The sequence below is a fragment of the Aspergillus ambiguus genome (assembly GCF_047715705.1).
Source record: "Aspergillus ambiguus strain CBS 117.58 unplaced genomic scaffold BDV59scaffold_35, whole genome shotgun sequence".
Taxonomy (NCBI): Eukaryota; Fungi; Ascomycota; class Eurotiomycetes; order Eurotiales; family Aspergillaceae; genus Aspergillus; species Aspergillus ambiguus.
This window is the reverse complement of record NW_027395548.1, coordinates 103,978-122,252: the sequence shown is the minus strand read 5'-3', so window position 1 is coordinate 122,252 and position 18,275 is coordinate 103,978. Positions and strand designations below refer to the sequence as shown.

At 54.7% G+C, this 18,275-nt stretch overlaps 8 protein-coding genes across 8 annotated transcripts; 5 read left to right on the top strand and 3 right to left on the bottom strand.

Moving 5' to 3' along the window:
- Positions 1-908: 908 nt before the first annotated feature.
- Positions 909-1,508, bottom strand: BDV59DRAFT_204695 (putative 2-haloalkanoic acid dehalogenase; the record flags this gene model as incomplete). The annotated part of the gene is made up of 1 exon (XM_073694508.1): positions 909-1,508. One exon carries the CDS (start codon positions 1,506-1,508, stop codon positions 909-911), a length of 600 nt encoding a protein of 199 aa, XP_073544859.1.
- A 329-nt stretch (positions 1,509-1,837) lies between these two features.
- BDV59DRAFT_204694 (major facilitator superfamily domain-containing protein) lies at positions 1,838-3,820 on the bottom strand (the record flags this gene model as incomplete). Its single annotated transcript, XM_073694507.1, has 10 exons — positions 1,838-1,973; positions 2,033-2,135; positions 2,186-2,469; positions 2,531-2,614; positions 2,674-2,850; positions 2,919-3,002; positions 3,064-3,227; positions 3,294-3,418; positions 3,479-3,556; positions 3,613-3,820. 10 exons carry the CDS (start codon positions 3,818-3,820, stop codon positions 1,838-1,840), a joined length of 1,443 nt encoding a protein of 480 aa, XP_073544858.1.
- Positions 3,821-4,843: 1,023 nt separating this feature from the next.
- Positions 4,844-6,986, top strand: BDV59DRAFT_185247 (SAP domain protein). The gene has a single exon (XM_073690819.1). It carries the CDS (start codon positions 5,006-5,008, stop codon positions 6,845-6,847), a length of 1,842 nt encoding a protein of 613 aa, XP_073544857.1. The 5' UTR covers positions 4,844-5,005; the 3' UTR covers positions 6,848-6,986.
- A 121-nt stretch (positions 6,987-7,107) lies between these two features.
- BDV59DRAFT_99567 (organic solute transporter Ostalpha-domain-containing protein) lies at positions 7,108-9,574 on the top strand. Its single transcript, XM_073697479.1, has 6 exons — positions 7,108-7,409; positions 7,474-7,624; positions 7,688-7,985; positions 8,039-8,164; positions 8,215-8,364; positions 8,417-9,574. Exons 1-6 carry the CDS (start codon positions 7,367-7,369, stop codon positions 9,239-9,241), a joined length of 1,593 nt encoding a protein of 530 aa, XP_073544856.1. The 5' UTR covers positions 7,108-7,366; the 3' UTR covers positions 9,242-9,574.
- BDV59DRAFT_99585 (COP9 signalosome complex subunit 6) lies at positions 9,440-10,951 on the bottom strand. Its single transcript, XM_073697480.1, has 3 exons — positions 10,632-10,951; positions 10,110-10,568; positions 9,440-10,054 (listed from the first exon to the last, which is right to left on the bottom strand). The coding sequence occupies exons 1-3, from the start codon at positions 10,897-10,899 to the stop codon at positions 9,639-9,641; spliced, it is 1,143 nt and encodes a 380-aa protein (XP_073544855.1). The 5' UTR covers positions 10,900-10,951; the 3' UTR covers positions 9,440-9,638.
- Positions 10,952-11,065: 114 nt separating this feature from the next.
- On the top strand, positions 11,066-13,124 carry BDV59DRAFT_185244 (uncharacterized protein). Its single transcript, XM_073690818.1, has one exon. The coding sequence runs from the start codon at positions 11,101-11,103 to the stop codon at positions 13,054-13,056; it is 1,956 nt and encodes a 651-aa protein (XP_073544854.1). The 5' UTR covers positions 11,066-11,100; the 3' UTR covers positions 13,057-13,124.
- Positions 13,125-13,251: 127 nt separating this feature from the next.
- On the top strand, positions 13,252-14,449 carry BDV59DRAFT_185243 (DNA-directed RNA polymerase III subunit C31). Its single transcript, XM_073690817.1, has 3 exons — positions 13,252-13,491; positions 13,589-13,835; positions 13,922-14,449. Exons 1-3 carry the CDS (start codon positions 13,384-13,386, stop codon positions 14,299-14,301), a joined length of 735 nt encoding a protein of 244 aa, XP_073544853.1. The 5' UTR covers positions 13,252-13,383; the 3' UTR covers positions 14,302-14,449.
- A 118-nt stretch (positions 14,450-14,567) lies between these two features.
- Positions 14,568-18,070, top strand: tah18 (NAPDH-dependent diflavin reductase; the record flags this gene model as incomplete). The annotated part of the gene is made up of 7 exons (XM_073692520.1): positions 14,568-14,726; positions 14,781-14,956; positions 15,021-15,119; positions 15,171-16,673; positions 17,107-17,152; positions 17,274-17,919; positions 17,988-18,070. 7 exons carry the CDS (start codon positions 14,568-14,570, stop codon positions 18,068-18,070), a joined length of 2,712 nt encoding a protein of 903 aa, XP_073544852.1.
- Positions 18,071-18,275: the final 205 nt, after the last annotated feature.

Sequence of the window (18,275 nt, the reverse complement as noted above, 5' to 3'; positions counted from 1 at the left end):
AGCTTTCTGTCATACAATCTGGATATTAAATGCTGATTATAGGGTAATTGATAGCCTAAACAAGTAGAAACTAGCCCTCGGTGCCAGGGTAAAGAACGGTAAACGAGATATTTAAGGCGTGGATCTCCAAACACTTATACGAGTAGAAAGCCATATAGAGCTCGAGCATTATTAAGTGAGCGGTTAACTACAGATTAACAAGATGAGATCCTGGAAGTTTATTATATCTGCCCTGTGTGTGGGAAGGTAAGTCAAATGAAAGATATTTTAATTACCTAGGCCTGCACCAAATTCCTAACTTCATTTAGGATGTGCAATGCTCAATCTCTATCATCATCATGCCCCTCACTCTTAACCATTACTACTACAACACGCCAGCCTTGTCGGACCCTCTCCTGCACACGGCCAACAGTACCCTGCACAACTCCACAGACTACGGGAACTATTACATACTCGGCATACACTACCTCTTGCACAGTAGCTATACCCGTGGCTACTGAATGTCCCGAATGTGCACGCTGCACGACTACTTCGAGAAGCTCGACTACTCCGACTGTCTCCTCGCCTACTGCTACTGCCACACCTTGGGGTCAATGTGGAGGGATCGGTTGGGCGGGTCCTACAGCATGTGCTACCGGTTATACTTGTACGCTGGTTAATGATTATTATTATCAATGCCGGTAACAATATCACTGTGTATACCTTGGTGATACCTCAGCAGGAGGGAAATCGTCTTCTGAAGAAAGGTAATACTCAATGATCTTGGTTGCTAAGCCAGACAAAGTATCCGAAACCACCTCCATCTCCCCAAAGATCTCCGCGCATTGTTCTTTTTCCCATGCCGTACAGTAAGCCCCCATGAATCTATAACACCGTTACCAGTAGCATCACCGTGTCAACGGGGAAACCTACCCAGCCGCCTTTGCAGCAGAAACATCCCAGGAGTGCGCCGCTGCAAACCACAACTCATCCCCTTCATTGAATTTTGCCAGTACCCTTTGATATGCTTCCAAAGCAGGCTTTGCCAGCTGGCCTTGGTCGCAAGAGACGAAATTCTCCTCGGGCATCTCGATCCCGTTACGCAGAAAATACCCGCGCACACGGCCAACGTCACCAGTCGTAAGACACCATACAGTAAACCCAGCATCACGCAGTTTTTGTACTGCTTCATGTAGGCCATCACGTGGCTCTAGGTTATGGTAGCTTGCAATGAGTGTGGCTTTATCTTCGTCGGAAGCAAACGTCCGCGGTTCGTTGATACCGCAGAACCACAGAGTGCGGTAGAAGATCGCGTCGAAGACGTCCAGAAATGGTTGGTAGCGCTTTGACATGGAGAGATAGGCGTATTCACGCTCGGCTGCTTCCATCCACGCATAACCGAATGCCTGGGGATGGACGCATTGTCCACGAAGCTTTTCGCCTATTTGGGCCTCAATTGTTGCGAAGAAGGCACTGAATGTAAAGCATGTGCCTACGACGTCAAAGACGACGTTTTTCTGGCTAGACATAGTGAGTTGGCTATAGAGCAAATAGAAGTCGAAAGTTTTTCCGTTCTCTACCTCTCAGATATAATATCTCAGAGATAACATATGGAGCGGGGTCGTTTTCTACTGCTATCTCCATCTACCCCGCATCATTGATAACGGAGACTACTCGCCATTGGAAGTCATATTGCGATACTCATCATCTTGTCAGGCACAGCAGCACACTTTCAATTTGTCTTACACATTGACGGCCGGTCTTTCAAGGCTTTATCTATTAGAGAGCAAATGATGTTCATCGTAATTTAACATGTGCCATATCAACTCTATAAACATTAAACATCTAAATCCGTTGACTAGACGTTATCACGCTTTGTATCCGCAGCCTCTAGCTGTTCAGCAATAACATCAGCCGGAATACGGTCTGGTGTTGTGTTCACGAGCATGATCATAGGCAGCAAAGCAGCTCCAAGCAGGCCAAACGTTACACAGCTAGGGAAATTGTCAGCTAACCCATTCGAAACCGCGTATAGGGAAAGATAGAAACATACAAGCCAATTAAAGGGTTACTCTCCGACTGGGTGTTCATGCCGTAGGCAACAGCCTGACCAACGGCTTCGATGCATCTGAAAGCAGCACCATTGCGAACGTTTTCTAGTTGATGTCAGCACAGGAAGAAACCAATGATTTTCTTGTATACGAACCTTGGGCATCTGTTGCAAATGACGACAAAAGCCAATACATGTATGACTGTGACAGTGGGCCTGTGGTCTGTACAAAGAAATATGGCAGAAAGGCGGCAGGGTACAGCCCATCCTCCCAGTCTATACTACCAGGGTCATGGCGGTTGAATTTGACTTGCATAATAATGGACCATATGTATACGCCGACGTTCAGGATGACGACGGTGTAGAGACCAACCTGGGCACGACGCCTCTGGCTGAGATATTTCGTATCCAGAATAAAGCCCAGACCAAAGCAGCCAACACTGGCAAAGCGAGATTAGATAGAGTAACCAACGATAGAAAAGCGCATTGACATTAACTCACATGCAGAAAAATGGTGAGATCAAAGACGAAAGGGCGCGGGCACGGACAGAGAAGTAGAGTCCGAGATAGGTGGACCAGGTACCGCTGTCATTCATGTTACTTTATCGATCTGCTTACAACGTACCAGAGCTGCAGAGACCTACCTGTAGAAGAATGACCAGAATGCCCAAAGTGCAGAGAGTACAATAAGCTTGGAGGTTATAGTCTTTGCGATGCGCTTCGTTTCCATCTTGGTGGAAAGCGTTTCAGAGGTAACGATCTTTGTGCCATCGGATCGCACAACACGTTCAAAAGGAGTGATCAAGAACGCAAATGGTAGACTAAGTGGTCGTATCAGCATTTGATTCTATATCGATGCCTGGGTTGTCCGGTAGAGGACTGAACTCACGCAATGCATTCGATAATCACAAAGGCAATATAGGTATCTGGCGTAATTCCGCCACTCACACCTTTCTCATAGTTCTTTGCTAGGCTGTATTGACGGATTCTGTTAGAAGCCATTGGCTTTGTTTGAGACGCAAGAAGCAACTTACTTGATCGCACCTCCTACTAGCTGCCCAAGGTTTCGCGCAACAATCCACAGAGCGAGGTACTTTCCACGAGCCCCCGCAGGTGCGAGAGTCATGATAGCTCCAGCCTCGGCGACGTACCAACAACCTGTTCCAATACCACTGATGGCACCGCTGAGGATGAGGTACTGAAATCAATCATATCCAGTTAGGTTCCCAAGAACAGGGTAAAGTAGTATGACTTCGTCACTCACCCATTGGTTTCCAAACTTGCTATTGCAGTAATATGCAGATCCTTGAATGGGAAAAGATACTGAGCCGACGATCAATGCCCACTTTACACCGATCTTGTTCACGATAGGACCACCCATAAAGCAGACTAGTCGGCATCTCCATGTTAGCCCGCCACGAGTCGCGAACGGGGATTAAGAATACCTACCGATAGCAAGCAGGGCATAATTGACTGCGGTCGAAATATTGGAGACCATCGGGGTCGCGAGACCACCACCACCAAGGCCTAAATAAATTAGTCACACATATTCTGCCGGTTCAATGTAGATGGGAGAGCCTCACCCCTGATCGCATCAAACATGGCCGGTCCGCAGAAAGACTGGATGCTCAGGAGGACCATCTGCGTCAAACTATGCTGCCATACGCGTTTCCATAGAGGAACATTCGCCCTGTAATGTTCCATTTCGGCTACATGAGCAGAATCAGGTGCATCGACTGGCGAGGTAGAACCATCGTGCGTATCGGGAACGGGAGATTTCGAGTCGGTCATTGCGTGAAGGCCGGACGACGACAGCACAGATAGTAGAATGCTGAATTGCTCGGAAACGCCAGGGAACTGTTGAGCATCCACTGGTTATTTATACGCCCGGCATCAATTCCCGAGGATTCGCGCGGAGTTTGGAACTGCAGCGTCTCTCGGAGGCCAATGCGGGGAGAGGAAGTGTACCCCAGCTTTGCCATAAGTTCTGTGAAGACAGTGGAAGGTCCAGACGAGATAAATGTACCATAGAGTTCGGCAGTCCCCGACGATATAGGCTAAACCCCAAAATTTGACTTATCTCCAGAGGCTCATGAAAGACCCGAGTGGACCAGTTCTCCAGGTTAGGCCCCCACTGGGCTTCAGTGCCATGGGGTTTTCCCCCGAGACCGTGGAAGGTCCACGCGATGGGTATAGCTTTAGCCCTCCACGGTGCCATGTTCACACCATCGTGTCGGTAGCTTAGTGGGGGCCCTCGCGGCTAATCATGTCGTGCGTCTTGATGACTTGGAGAAGACCGACGCTGTCAGTATCCACCATCTTGCCGGCATCGGGACCGAATATGCCCTTATCTGTCATGCGGGGTTTGGAGCCATCGACATTAACCAAAACCATCTCGCAATTATTTAGATCCAAGTCTGCCACCTGAGCTTGTTCGTATCTAGCATAGGTTAATTCTCGCAATCCGTAGCTCATTGGCGCGCAATCCGCGTTGAGGTCGCGATAACCTCTTCAACGGCGATACACTAATGCACTCGTTATGAACCTCGGCGGATGTCCTATCTTCAGCCCATCTCATTACCCAATATCTACGACGATGGTAGCGAAGATACGATACAACGCATGTAGAAAGGTGATTCCTGATATACCCCACAGAGCGTCCAAAGTCTTTCCCGTCACCCAAATTGGCAGCTTAAGCGACGTCCGAACGAGGCGAAAATGGCACTCCTGACTAAGCCGGGGTGTGTCCCAATCCGGCAAGATCTCTGGTGGGCGACTAACCCCATCGGGCCTAGCGCACTACATCATTCCAGGCGCGCAACAACAGCAGTCGCTCGTCTCGTCCTCTCCATACCCGACATCGCAGGGGGGAACATCGTTGAGCCAATGGATATGACCCCATCTGTCTAATTTTCTCCCCAGACATCTTCTATTTTTCATGATTTCACCTGTCTTGCGTGCGCGATCCTCTTGACCATGGCAGATTATTCGAAATGGAAGGTTACGGAGCTGAAGGCCGAGCTCAAGAATCGCGGTATCGCGCAAACAGGTCTCAGGGTCAAACAACAGTTCATTGACCGCCTCGTGGAGGATGATTCGACAGGTGACACTGACGCGACCAATGGAGAGCCTCCTGCTGCCCAGGAGCCAGCTCAGGAGACCTCGCAACCAGCCCCAGTCGCCGAATCCCAGACTCAAGAGCAGGAGCCAACCCAGGCCCAAGCAGGACCACCGCAACAACGCGATTCTAGTGTCTCGCAAGAACAGCACCAACCCGAGCAAACCCTAGTGGCCGACCAACCTACCGAGCCTGCGCCTCCTTCACAACCAGAACCGTCTGCGGAAGAACCACCGGGAGAAGCGGACACAGCCCAGCCCACACAGTCTAGCGATAACCAGGCCCCTCCAGTGCCTCAGGCCCAGCCCGACGCTTCTGCACCACCGGTTGAGCTGGCTCCCAATGCAGCAGCGCAGCAGGCTGCCCCCGCCGATACAGAAAGCCCGGAAGTAACCGAACCCACGGCTAAGAATGTCGCGCCAATCCCTGCGTCGGATGTGAACACGGAATTATCGACCCCTCTCCCGCCGGATGAAATTTTGGAGGATCAAAAAAAACGGAAGCGTCGCAGCCAGAGCCCTGTCCCGACCGCTGAAGCCCTTGCCAATAAGAAAATCAAGGCCCAGGAAGAAGGGCCCAAGGTTGTCTTGCCGGAAGACAAGAATGGGGTGAAGATCGATGGCAACGCACCGCAAGATACATCTGTCCAGGAAAAGTCCGAAGAAAGCCCAGCGCCAGTCGCGGAGAAACTTCAGGAACCGGGTACCTTCGAAGAGTCCAAGGCGAAGAAGGACCATCTGTCGAAGCAAGATGTTCGTTTCAAAGAGCTCTTTTCTGCTAACGAGCCCGAACCACCCCGCCTTGCGTCTCCTCCCAGGGATGTCGATATGGAAGCCGAGGTGGAGCCTGCACAGCATGCCGCTACGGCAGCTCTCTACGTGGACGGACTTATGCGCCCTCTTCAGCCGGCCGCTCTCCGGAACCATTTAGTTAGCCTTGCATGTCCGCCCGGCGATTCACCAAACGCAGACATGATCCTGGACTTCTATTTGGACCCGATCAAAACACATTGTTTTGTTAGCTTTACCAATGTCTCTGCGGCTTCGCGCGTTCGAGCGGCCCTTCACAATACGGTATGGCCTAATGAACGCAACCGCAAAAGCCTGTTTGTGGATTTCATCCCAGAAGGTAAGCTTCAAGAGTGGGTTGACACGGAGACATCCCGGAAGCGCGGTGGCCCCCCGCCCCGGTTTGAAGTGAAGTACAACCGGACCGATGGTGGAGTGGAAGCTGTTCTACAGGAAATTGGATCCCGGAGCGCTCCCGGACGTGGCCCAGAACCAAGTGACTTTTCTCGCCCCCCACCCCTGGGACCCCGAGCAGATATGGCACCGAAAGATCGACGCCCCAGTGATCAACCTGCTCCCGAGAGACCCCCTCAGCCCGGACAAGGCTTCAAGCCTCTCGATGAGTTGTTCATGTCCACTACCGCGAAGCCAAAACTCTACTATCTTCCCGTCCCCCGAAGCGTAGCGGATCGTCGGCTCGATCGGTTTGACGATCTCCTCCGCAAAGGAGCGTTTCCCCGCCGGGGAGGAGATGAACCGCGACGGATCTCATTTGAAGATGAGGATCTGTTTGTCGATAACGGGCCGGAATTTGGGGGTCGTCGACGAGGGGGAGGCCGGGGAGGCGGACGAGGTCGTGGACGCGGAGGCTTCGGAGACTCCTGGCGGGACGACCGGAGAGGGCGATTCTGATGTGGACAACGAGATTCCCATGTGTATATTAGGCCCGGGATGTAAAATGAATGACTCCGTATGTGATTGTTTGTTTATTTATTCTCGGATCTCGCAGCAGAACCGCGGATGAGGTTGAGTGATCGGTTGAGCTTCGCTGAGCTTGTTGGTGCTTGGCGCAGTTTCTTGTTCTTTTTTTATCGCGGGTGCCTGAGGCGCAGCAGACAATGCACTGGGTCCATCCATCCATATCCTTCTGCCTGGGCAGGTTCTCACCACACATATATCGCGTACACACTCTCTTTTGCCTCCCCCTGATATCCCCTGGACCGTCCCGAAAAGGAACAACTGGGTTTCATCTGAGCCTTCCAGGGGCTGCGGCTGCAGATCCGCCGCTCGGACCAGCACCGACGAAGTGGATAAGATAGCGGAGCTTTCACTCTCTCCCTCTTTCACTCTCACTCTCTCGCTCTTATTCTCCGTCTCTATCACCCTTGCGCCCAACGCCTAATCCTCCTCGCGGTCTTGTGGGTGCTGAGAATGGGGTGGCCTGTTTGTAATACTACCGAAGAAGATGCGACAAGTGCGGGAAATCCATTTCTTTCCACCTCGTGAATGACATGCTGACGGGATTCATAAAACTACAGTCAATGAGATTGGTCTATGGGACGATGGGATCACGTTCCATGAGCTATGCCTGATTGTTGGCGGCTTCTTTGCTGTCATTGCCGCCGGGGTCTCTATCTACCTGATTATGTGCCATGCGACGCATTACAGCAAACCGATAGAGCAACGCCAGTACAGTCTCCTCTTCTCCGTCAAACTGGCTTACACTCTCGGCTAATCTCGTTTCTCTTCCAGTATCATTCGCATCCTATTCATGGTCCCGATCTACTCCCTCGTTGCATGGCTCAGCACGTTCTTCTATAAAAAGGCCGTCTACTACGATGTCCTGGGCGACTGTTACGAAGCCTTCGCCATCTCCGCCTTCTTTTCCTTACTCTGTCATTATATCGCCCCAGACCTGCATACTCAGAAGGATTACTTCCGGGGGATTGACCCCAAGCCGTGGATCATGCCGGTGAATTGGTTCAAGAAATGCTGTGGCGGAGATCGAGGGATCTGGAGGACGCCCCGGAGTGGTTTGACTTGGTTCAACGTGAGCCCGGGGAAATTCTCTGTTCAAGATCTCAATGCTGATATTAGTTCCAGATCATTTGGGTTGGTGTCTTCCAATACTGTCTTCTACGTGTCCTTATGACCATCGTCGCTGTGGTCACCCAGTACTTCGATTTGTATTGCGAAGAATCGCTCAACCCAGCATTCTCCCACGTTTGGGTGCGTATGACCGTCGCATTTCCCAAACCAGGGCTAACTAAATTCCCCAGGTCCTGGTCATTGAGTGTATCGCCGTCTCAATCGCCATGTACTGTCTTATCCAATTCTACGTGCAGATCAAAGATGACATCGCCCAATACCGACCCTTCTTGAAGATTCTCTCCATCAAGCTGGTCATCTTCCTTTCCTTCTGGCAATCCGTACGTTGACCAAAACCGTATACAAGGAACGTACTCGCTAATGACCCATAAGAGTTTGATCTCTTTTCTCCAATCTTCCGGTGCGATCAAGGCCACGAAGAAAATCAACTCGTCAGACCTCAGAGTCGGTCTCCCCAACCTTCTCATCAGTATCGAAATGGCCATTTTCGCCGTCCTCCACCTCTGGGCCTTCGCCTGGAAACCATACTCCCTCGAAAAAGGCGGCTTCCTCGAGAACAACAAAGGAACCTACCAAGGCGGCCGCTTTGGCTTCAAAGCCCTCCTCGACGCCCTGAACCCCGTCGACCTCGTCAAAGCAATCGGCCGGTCATTCCGCTGGCTCTTTGTCGGTCGCAAGAAGCGCATGCTCGATCCCAGCTACCAAACCCCTACTGAAGCTATCGGTCTCAACCCTGCCGACCCCAACTCCACTGCTTACGAAGGCGCTGGCAACGTCATGGCCGGCGGTCGTACCGGACACTATAGCTCCGCCCCCGAAGACCAGGAAGAAGGCCATGTGCTCCTCTCCCATGCGCAGCCCGAACCCACGGCCTACCCCTCGCATATGGGGCCCCCGCCCTCGTACGACGACGACGCCCATGACCGCTACCACCCCTGGGACCACCGGATGAGCACGTCGTCTCTCCTGGAGCCGGAGGTGCACCCGCATGATACGCGGCCATATTCGCCCTACGAGCCTCATAACAACCCATACCTGGTACCGTCGCCCGCCCCAGATGCACACCAACAAACGACCGGACTAGTCCGACACGACGCGCATCCTCTCCCATATCCACCTGATACGCTCCAGGAACAACCGCCCATCCCGCTGCCGGATTCCTACCAGCCCCCGCCCGCTGACCACGGCCGGAGGTAGGATGTGGTTTCTGCATGGTTTAACGAGGGCAAATAGATAAGATTCCACGACCAAAACTGTACGACCGGAACGTGGGTTAACCCGCTGCATCCGTGTCATGTGGCAATGAGTACTGTACTTGATGTTATTTTCTGCTCTTTGTTGATCGTTTTATACCCTTGATGTTTCCTTCACTGTACATACACTCATAGCCGGGAGGGCTGCTATGGATGGGTTTGGTTACTTAGGTTATCTCATTAAATTACGCGGGGTATACAAATATGACAATTTAACTGACGCCAGACCGTACGGATATGTCGTTAATCGTCAAATCAAGCGCTCCGAATGCCATGCACCATCTAACTAGGGCCATAAGAGTATCCAGATTCGAGGCCGTATGCGAGTCGCGCCCTTGTCCCTACCCGTGCGCCACACCCTCACGGGAAAAGAAGTCTTCACCAAGCTCGTTAAACTTGAGCCTCCGTGAGGAGCCCTGCGGTGCCGATCTCTTCCCATTGACCAGAATCGCTGTTCTCTTCCCGAGTTCTCGCATATCGTTGATGCTTTGACTCAGCTGGCCCAGGAGCGCGACGAGGTGCACGTCGTTGCTCTGCGCCAGGACTTCCGCCGAGAAGGCACTCTGTTCCTGCGGGGAGAGTAAAGACAGATGGGAGATCAGTGCGTTGATGTTCCGCAGGATGGGATGCGAAAGCGCCGCCTTTGAGGCTCCCTGCTCGGCCTCGGAGGCTATGCTCGACAGGTACGATTTGATCAGCGAAATACGGGATTCCAGCGTGCGGATGGCATTTAACCGGGTGTTCAAGCTAGTCATCACTGGAACAAGCCATGTCAGACGCAACTACGGCGCGGGGGGGTCGGTCCAACGTACGTTCTTCTTCTTCCGGCGAGAACACCACGGTGTCTGCAGACGACGACTCCTTGGCGGACTCCTTCTTTACGGTCTGGGACAACGTGCCTCCCGTCCGGGCCGTCTGCGCAACCGTGTCCATGCCGATCATCTCCGCCTCCCCGGTCTCCACGAAATACGGGATCTCGCGGAAACGGATGTTGAGCGATTGCTCCTCACCATCCACTTGCATAGTCTTGCCACTGTCCGAGACATGTTCGCCCTCGTAGACACTCTCGTATACGGTCAGGGGAAGTTTTGCGCCGCTGCTCGCTGCTCCGTTCACCTGGGACGGGTGGAAGGCGAGAAACACCGCCGATTCGTTGTAGTCTTGCAGGATCTGCCGGTGGATGGGAAGGTGGTCAGTGTTTGGGCCGGACAGGGGCGCGGTGGCCCACCAGCCGACGAGGTCGAGCGCAGGCGCCTTGTGTACGTCCTTGACTGTTGTTGTCGGTTCCATTGTCAGCAGTGGGCATGGATAGGGCGCCGTAGTTGGTCACATACGCTGCTTGACTCGCTCGGCAAACCATTCGTGCGAGATCTGCACCTCGCCGTTCGCGCCCTCGGTGAGGACGCACTCGAAAGCGTGCTCGAGGGTGATTGTCCGGCCGTCTTGTTGGCCGAGGAGGGCGCCCGTTATCGGGCCTCGCTGGGATCGTGCTGCATGACGGGTGATGTGGTCGGAGACGGTGAGGAGGACGAGGGGGTGAAGCTGGATGTGGAGTCCAGAATCGGACGTTTTCTGTGATAGGAGGGACTTTGGTTCCGTCATGTTCAACAGGGGGGTTATGTCGAGAGGGGGAGATGGCGAGGATGGAGGAGATGGAGGTGGTTGATAGTGATGATGGTCGACGGATGACGGGTGTTTGTTGGGTTTGCACTGGCCCGAAGCAGTCAGCTTTCCCCGCAGTCGAACATCGCAATCGCCGCGATCATCACAGTTTCTCCCTGACAAGCTCCTGTCAACGGCACGATGGCGGTTCCATCCACCTACGATGAGGTCTCGCGCCATTTGCAGCAGGTCCAGTGTGACCCTTCGATCCGTTTGGACATCGCGCTGCTGGACAAGCTCAAACTAGAGCTCACCGAAACCACCGATCGCAAAGTCCCCGCAGCGTTGTTGACGCTGATCTCACAGCTTCTGCCGGTGCTCCAAGAGGACCCCACGCCCGTTACAACTCTCGGTACCAAAGCCACTACCTACTTCACCTTCTCCGAACTGCGCTCCATCGACCCTCCCATCGACTTCATCGCCGGCTTCAAAGCACCTTCGCCACCCATCAATCTACTCGCCTTATCCCTCCTACGAAAGGCCGGTCAAGCGCCCAGCGATGCGGCCATCGTTGCGGGTGACTCCGAGCTGGTGGTCTCTCTTGTCGAACTCTGGCTGTCAACGTCATCTACGGCTGTCGCACAGGCTGCTCTGGATGCCATCTGGGCGCTTCTCGAGATCGATCTGGCCAGTCCGCTCGAGAATGGCGGCCCGGCCCAAGAACACGAGGAAGGTACTGGCGGTCAGGGTCTGATGTGGAGGAGGATTTTTTCCGACAAAGACGTCTACGGACGGCTCTTCACTTTGTGCAGTTTGAGTGATGACTTCCCTGGGAGCCTTCCGAAACGCGAAAAGACGGTGGCACAGGGCCGATTGATGGGGTTTCTGGTGAAAGCAGGTCGCCTACGCTGGGATCTTATCTCTCGCTCTCAGGTGCCGGAGGTGGAGGCGAGATACAAAAGTAGCAGTCTACTGCAGTTTGCCGCGCGTGAGATGGTCGACAAAACCGACGTGCTTATGCATATGACGCTGTTGAATTTCTTCCATGACCTTCTGGAAATTGATGCCCCGGGCTTAACCTCGCGGAGTTGCGTCCAGTCATCTTCCACTTTTTCGTCCCCCGCCCTTGACTTCCTCATCTCCCATAACGTACACTCGTCTATTCTGGAGTCCTATTTGGACGAGTCTCGGTTGGACCCGGTGGACTTGAGCTACCTTTGTGGTCCAATTATGGCTTATGTCGCCCAGTACGCAGAACTGTATCCGAATCACTTCCTTCTAAATCCACAGAACCTGCTGGAACGGATTCTCTCGCGGATTGCTTCGTCGCTGGCTATCTCAACTGCCCAGTGGGCGCATGGGCCCGTCCCCAGTGGACAGTTGAACGTGCTCTCCTGTCTGCCCCGGGTTATGTTGGTGGAAGCCACTAAACAAGGGCTGAACCCCGTTCTTGCTCTCCCGACGAGCCCTCCCAGCAAAGAAGCCTTGGACGCTCTCGGCAAGATTCTCCACGGTCCTTCAAAGCTGGACGAACATAATGCGATGGGGTTGAACACTTCTGGCCATGCCCCTACGGACTGGCACAAAGAAGCTGCGGCCGCGCGGGTCCTCTACTTTCTGTATCTCAACCATCACCCTACTTTCTGGACGGATGTCGTTTCGATGGCGGATATTCTGGCGATGAAAGAAATCTCCCTGGCGGCTATTTCATTGACGAAAGCCATTGTTACCGCCAACTGGCAAACGCTGTCCGGAGACGTAGCCTCGTCAGTGCCTGGGACGTCCCGGTACCAGCTCCCTACAGAAGAAGGCCTGGGGAGACTGTCGCCATCTGCACAGGGCATGCTTCCTTCCACAGGCGTCTGGGCGGTCCTCACTCCGCCGGCCTTGACCGTGTTGCTGCCCTATCTGTTCAAACCACCGCGTTCCTCGGCCGAATTTGCTGGTGGCGGAGCGGGTGACGTACAAAATACCGCCTGGAAGGTTGCCACTGCTAAGTATGAAGTACTGGTATCTCTGTACGAGTATCTTCAGAAGGTGGGCGGCGAAATGGAAGGATTCGAAGACATTGTCCGGACACTGGCACAACGGGTGAATGAAGGACCTCTGGGGAGTGTACCGCAGACCGGCAGTCGCGTGGAAGCTATCGGGCTATAATGTGGACAAGCGAATAAGGACAGAACCCTAAAATTTAACCTCGATTTAATTACCAGAATACATCCATGGATTCTAGAGCAGGAGTAAGAAGTTATTGAGGCGGTGGATCAAGCCCTAATGGCTTGCCCTCTCAAGGCGGTGAGCCGCGATGGCGGCGGAACTTTTTTTCTCTCGCCGGTGCTTCCAACTCCCCCTCTCATCGTGACTCACGCATATCAGCCATTTCGCGCATATTTCGTCCTTTTCACCCCGGGGGAAGCTTCCTGATCAACTAGAGCATTTCAGTGATCCTCGTATAATTGCATAATACCCCCCTAGCATCCTCCGATGTCCCGATTCGGCGCGAAGAAAGGCCGCAAGCTGCCCGGTGCAGAATTCACTTGGGACGCCGACCCCAACGGCGAGCCCGACACCGCGCCTACGCCTCTATTTCCTGTACGTCTCTGATGAGGTCCTTTGTTTCTGACGATGTCGTCTCCATTCCTCCGACCTCCTTTCCCGCAACATCCCCATGGCTCACGTCTACCCGCAGAAATACAACGTCCCCCGCGCACGACCGTTGACCGCCCGCGAGCAAATACAAGTCGATCTGTACCGCCAGCTCCGCGAACGCTTTCACGATGGGCCCTACTACTCCGTTCTCAAGGCCGACTCGTCCAGCGCGAAGAAAGATAGCTCGGCGCGCGCCGAGTTCGATCCCTTCCACGGCATGCCCTCGTACTCGGGCAAGTATCAAAAGAAGAAGCGGGCTGCGCCGTATCTGAAGGGCCGACCATACGGTATGTTTTAGGGTTCCTGGTTTGGTGGGGTTGACGGGGGGAGTCTTGGGAAATGGACAGTGCTAATGGGGGCTCGATGCTTGCAGTGACGAAGTTCTTCCCGCGAGATGACCTGTGGCAGACGATTCAACCGAGCTACAAGCCGGGCTCGTCGCTGGATGGGTTTGTGGCGCATGGCCCACGCACCGGTGTCAAGCGTGGGTTCGAGGTGGATGAGGACGAGGAGGAGGAGGATACGAAGCGGCCTCGCGGAGACGACGACGACGACGACGGCCCTGATGATGAGCTCCTGGAAGGGGACGAGGATCAGGAGGAGGAAGAGATTGTGGATAGCGATTTCGAGGACGATGACGACGAGATGGGCGGCGATTACAATGCCGAGCAATACTTCGACGGCGGCGAGGATGACTTTGGGGACGATGGGTTCGGCGATGGCGGCGGCGGTGGTGACGAAGATACGTACTAGGCTGGGTCTACGGAGGAGGTCTATGTTTGAGATACCCTTGTCGTTTTATGATCTGTCTTTCCGAGCGATTGCATGAGCGGATCCAGATTGTCTGCTAGGAATTGAAGCATCCATGTTGTGGTTCGCTGTTCTGGCGCGATAAAGTACCTAGATACTATGTGCAGCCTCAGGCATGAAGATGATGTCATCCCGCACCGGAGCACAAACTTTCTTGTTATCGGTCAAACCTCGCGACAACCCAAGGAAGCCTCGTATGCATGCGCAGAATGGCAGACACTCAGGCCCCCGGACCCCAGAAACGGTCTGCCCTGGTGCTCTATGGCTCGGAGACCGGCAATGCCCAGGAGGTCGCCGAGGAACTGGGTGCGCTGGCCGAGCGACTTCGATTCGTGACTCACGTGTCCGAGATGGACCATTGCCGGCTGGTGTGTTTGTGTGTGCTGTGCAGAGATTGGTGCGTGTGCTGACCATTCTGGTAGGAGTCGCTACGGTCGTACACGGTGGTGATCTTTGCGCTGTCGACCACCGGCCAGGGGGATCTGCCAGCGAATGCGCGGACGTTCTGGAGATCCATGCTTCTGAAGAAGCTCCCGCCGACGCTGTTGAGTGGGGTCAAGTTTGCGACGTTCGGGCTGGGCGACAGCTCGTACCCGAAGTAAGTAGGAGATGAGGCTGGTTAGGGCCCTATACTCCTGGTTTCGGTGCGCTAACGCGTACAGGTTCAACTGGGCGGCGCGGAAATTGTATAAACGGCTGCGGCAGTTGGGCGCATCGGAGATATACCCCTGCGGGGAAGCCGACCAGCAACATCCAGAGGGGTGCGTCCTTCCCTCCATCTTATGTGTTCATCCTTGCTGATGATGGCGCAGTCTTGAAGGCACATTTATCCCATGGATGACGGACTTCCGCAAACACCTCCTGGGTCAATACCCGCTGCCTCCTGGGCAGGATCCGATACCGGACGATGAACAGCTACCGCCCAAATGGGTTCTCAAGTTGCAGAACGAGGATTCACCCGCTCAGACCGAACACTCTGTGCCCGGTACGCACGAGGAATCTCCTACGGCAGACACGCGACGCCCATCGCGATTAGACCAGGATTTCCGCCCGATCCCTGATACCTTGACGGCGACGCTGGTCGAGAACAAGCGCATGACCCCGGTGAAGCACTGGCAGGATGTGCGCCATATCACTCTGACGGTCCCCGATGCCGTCGATTACGTCCCCGGCGATATGATTTCCATCACGCCGAAGAACTTTTCGGACGACGTCGACACCCTGATACAGATGATGGGCTGGGAGGGTCAGGCGGACCAACTACTATCACTTGTACCAAATGAGAGTGTCTATTCTGTAGAAGATGCACACACACCGCCGATCCACGGTCTGGAAACATACCCGCGACTGACGCTGCGTGCGCTACTGACAGACTACCTGGACATCCGCGCCATTCCGCGGCGGGCATTCTTCTCCGACATTGCCCATTACACGAATGACGAAATGCACAAGGAACGCCTGCTGGAGTTTACCAACCCGGAGTTTGTCGACGAGTTCTGGGATTACACGACGCGGCCACGACGAAGCATCCTCGAGGTCCTGCACGAGTTCGACTCGGTGAAGATCCCTTGGCAACACGCAGCGACGGTCTTCCCGGTGATGCGCGGACGGCAGTTCAGCATCGCAAGCGGAGGCGAGCTGAAGCGGACGGCCGACGGGAGCGCAAAGTTCGAGCTCCTGATTGCCATTGTCAAGTATCGCACCGTCATTCGCAGGATCCGCGAGGGCGTCTGCACCAAGTACCTGGCGGCGCTGCAACCGGGGAGCACCTTGCGCGTACAGCTTCAGCGAGGGGGACTCAATTCCTCCGCTGGGCAACTCACGGGGGCCACGGTTCTGATCGGCCCCGGGACGGGTGTTGCGCCGTTGCGGTCGATGCTGTGGGAGAAAGCGGAGATTGTCAAGCAGCACAAGGCGCAGAACGCTGGGGCTGAGCTGTCGATTGGGCCCACGGTCCTCGTCTACGGGGGTCGCAATCGGGCGGCGGATTACTTCTTCGAGGATGACTGGAAGGAGCTAGCCGGGTTGATCAAACTGCAGGTCTTGACAGCATTCTCTCGGGATCAAGAAAACAAGGTCTACGTGCAGAACGTCATCCGGGACAACCAAGCGCTCTTCTATAAGGTCCTCCACGAGATGTCGGGATCGGCGTACGTCTGCGGTTCATCCGGGCGAATGCCCCAGGCAGTTCGGGAAGCGCTCATCGATGCCTTCCAGAACGGAGCGGGGGCCGACGCCGACCGTAGCGAGCGAGACGAGGCAGAGGAGTATTTGCTGGGGATGGAGAAGACAGGGCGATACAAGCAGGAGACGTGGTGATCCACAGTCACATGCGAGCGGTTCACTCTGGACACGCAGCGTATATAGAGTAGATAATGATGATATATATGACTTGAATTGAACCACGACTTTCCTCGCACCCATCCCAAGAACACTCTCCTGGCGATATCTCGCCATCCCCCCGGGATATACTTCGTATAGGCTACTTAAGCGGTAACCTCGGTTGGAAGCGGAGGAGCAGTTGGCTCTTGGGGGACGTCGGCCCGCATCGCCCATTAGGTAAGCGCGCGCTCACCCGCGGATCTTCTCGTTCTTGTTCTTGTTCTGCTCCGACGGATCGGACCTTCATCCTGCTATTTAGCCCAGTCGTCCTCCCTCACTCCGACGATCCCTCGAGTCTCAGTCCCAGCACTCTCTCGCTTGATCGTCTGATTTTGATTCCTTTCAGAACCCCCACACAATGGCCAGCGGCTTGCGAATTCTCGTCCCCGTCAAACGGGTGATCGACTATGCGGTGAGTTTTGCCTGTGACTCCTTCACCGGAGCAACCTCGGCGTACCTATCTACCTCTACAGACCGCAACCGAGAGCTTCCCCCGCCAGCACCCAATGTAGCACGCACTGACCGAAACCCAGATGAAGCCCCGCATCAACAAGACGCAGACGGGCGTCGAAACCGCCGGCATGAAGTACTCGCTCAACCCGTTCGACGAGCTCTCGATTGAAGAGGCGGTGCAGCTGCGCGAACGCAAGGGTCCGGTGCCGGTCGAGAACATCCTCGCGCTCTCCGCAGGCGGAGCCAAGTGCGCGGACACGCTGCGCACGGCCATGGCGATGGGCGCCGACCGGGCGTTCCACGTCGACGCGCCCGAGACCGACGGCGGCCTGGAGCCCCTGACGGTGGCCAAGATGCTGAAGGAGGTGGTCCAGAAGGAGAAGATCAACCTGGTGCTGCTCGGGAAGCAGGCCATCGACGGCGACCAGGGCCAGACCGGGCAGATGCTCGCGGGGCTGCTGGGCTGGCCGCAGGCCACGCAGGCCAGCAAGGTCGATGTCCGCGATGAACAGGGCACGGTCGAGGTCACGCATGAGGTCGACGGCGGCGTGGAGACCCTGCGGGCGAAGCTGCCCATGGTGATCACGACGGATCTGCGCCTGAACGCGCCGCGCTATGCCAGTCTGCCCAACATCATGAAGGCGAAGAAGAAGCCGCTGGAGAAGAAGACGCTGGCCGATTTCGGCGTCGATGACCAGAGACGCTTGAAGACGCTGAAGGTTACCGGTGAGTTTGGCCTTTCCTGGTTGTGTTTGGTTTTGTGGGTGTGTGCGTGCGTGGGCTGACTCTGGTAGAACCCCCCGCGCGACAGGGCGGCGGTAAGGTCGAGGACGTCGACGGACTCATCTCCAAGCTCAAGGAGCTGGGTGCGCTGTGAAGGGCGCCGTCGGGGAGTTGATTGGATTGTATGTTTACGATTAGACCCAGTCTGCTGTCATGCCAGGTAGATATGTTATGTTCTTGTGCATTGGGTGCTCGGTAGTGTCGTAGGATTAGAGCTAGTTCTGTCGATCTATGGACGGTCGATGTATGACATTCTGTTGTTCGAGACGTTTCTAGTGCGAGTCGGGATTCGTAGAATG

Bases quoted from the DNA above. Each gene is read 5' to 3' on its own strand.
- BDV59DRAFT_185247 (XM_073690819.1), top strand. From the start codon at position 5,006: ATGGCAGATTATTCGAAATGGAAGGTTACGGAGCTGAAGGCCGAGCTC.
- BDV59DRAFT_99567 (XM_073697479.1), top strand. From the start codon at position 7,367: ATGGGGTGGCCTGTTTGTAATACTACCGAAGAAGATGCGACAA. The intron at 8,165-8,214 runs GTGCGTATGACC...TAAATTCCCCAG, and splicing joins CAGCATTCTCCCACGTTTGG to GTCCTGGTCATTGAGTGTAT. The intron at 8,365-8,416 runs GTACGTTGACCA...ATGACCCATAAG, and splicing joins TCCTTTCCTTCTGGCAATCC to AGTTTGATCTCTTTTCTCCA.
- BDV59DRAFT_99585 (XM_073697480.1), bottom strand. From the start codon at position 10,899: ATGACGGAACCAAAGTCCCTCCTATCACAGAAAACGTCCGATTCTGGA. The intron at 10,569-10,631 runs GTATGTGACCAA...CGACAACAACAG, and splicing joins TGCCGAGCGAGTCAAGCAGC to TCAAGGACGTACACAAGGCG. The intron at 10,055-10,109 runs GTACGTTGGACC...GGCTTGTTCCAG, and splicing joins CTCGCCGGAAGAAGAAGAAC to TGATGACTAGCTTGAACACC.
- BDV59DRAFT_185244 (XM_073690818.1), top strand. From the start codon at position 11,101: ATGGCGGTTCCATCCACCTACGATGAGGTCTCGCGCCATTTGCAGCAG.
- BDV59DRAFT_185243 (XM_073690817.1), top strand. From the start codon at position 13,384: ATGTCCCGATTCGGCGCGAAGAAAGGCCGCAAGCTGCCCGGTGCAGAA. The intron at 13,492-13,588 runs GTACGTCTCTGA...GTCTACCCGCAG, and splicing joins CGCCTACGCCTCTATTTCCT to AAATACAACGTCCCCCGCGC. The intron at 13,836-13,921 runs GTATGTTTTAGG...CGATGCTTGCAG, and splicing joins TCTGAAGGGCCGACCATACG to TGACGAAGTTCTTCCCGCGA.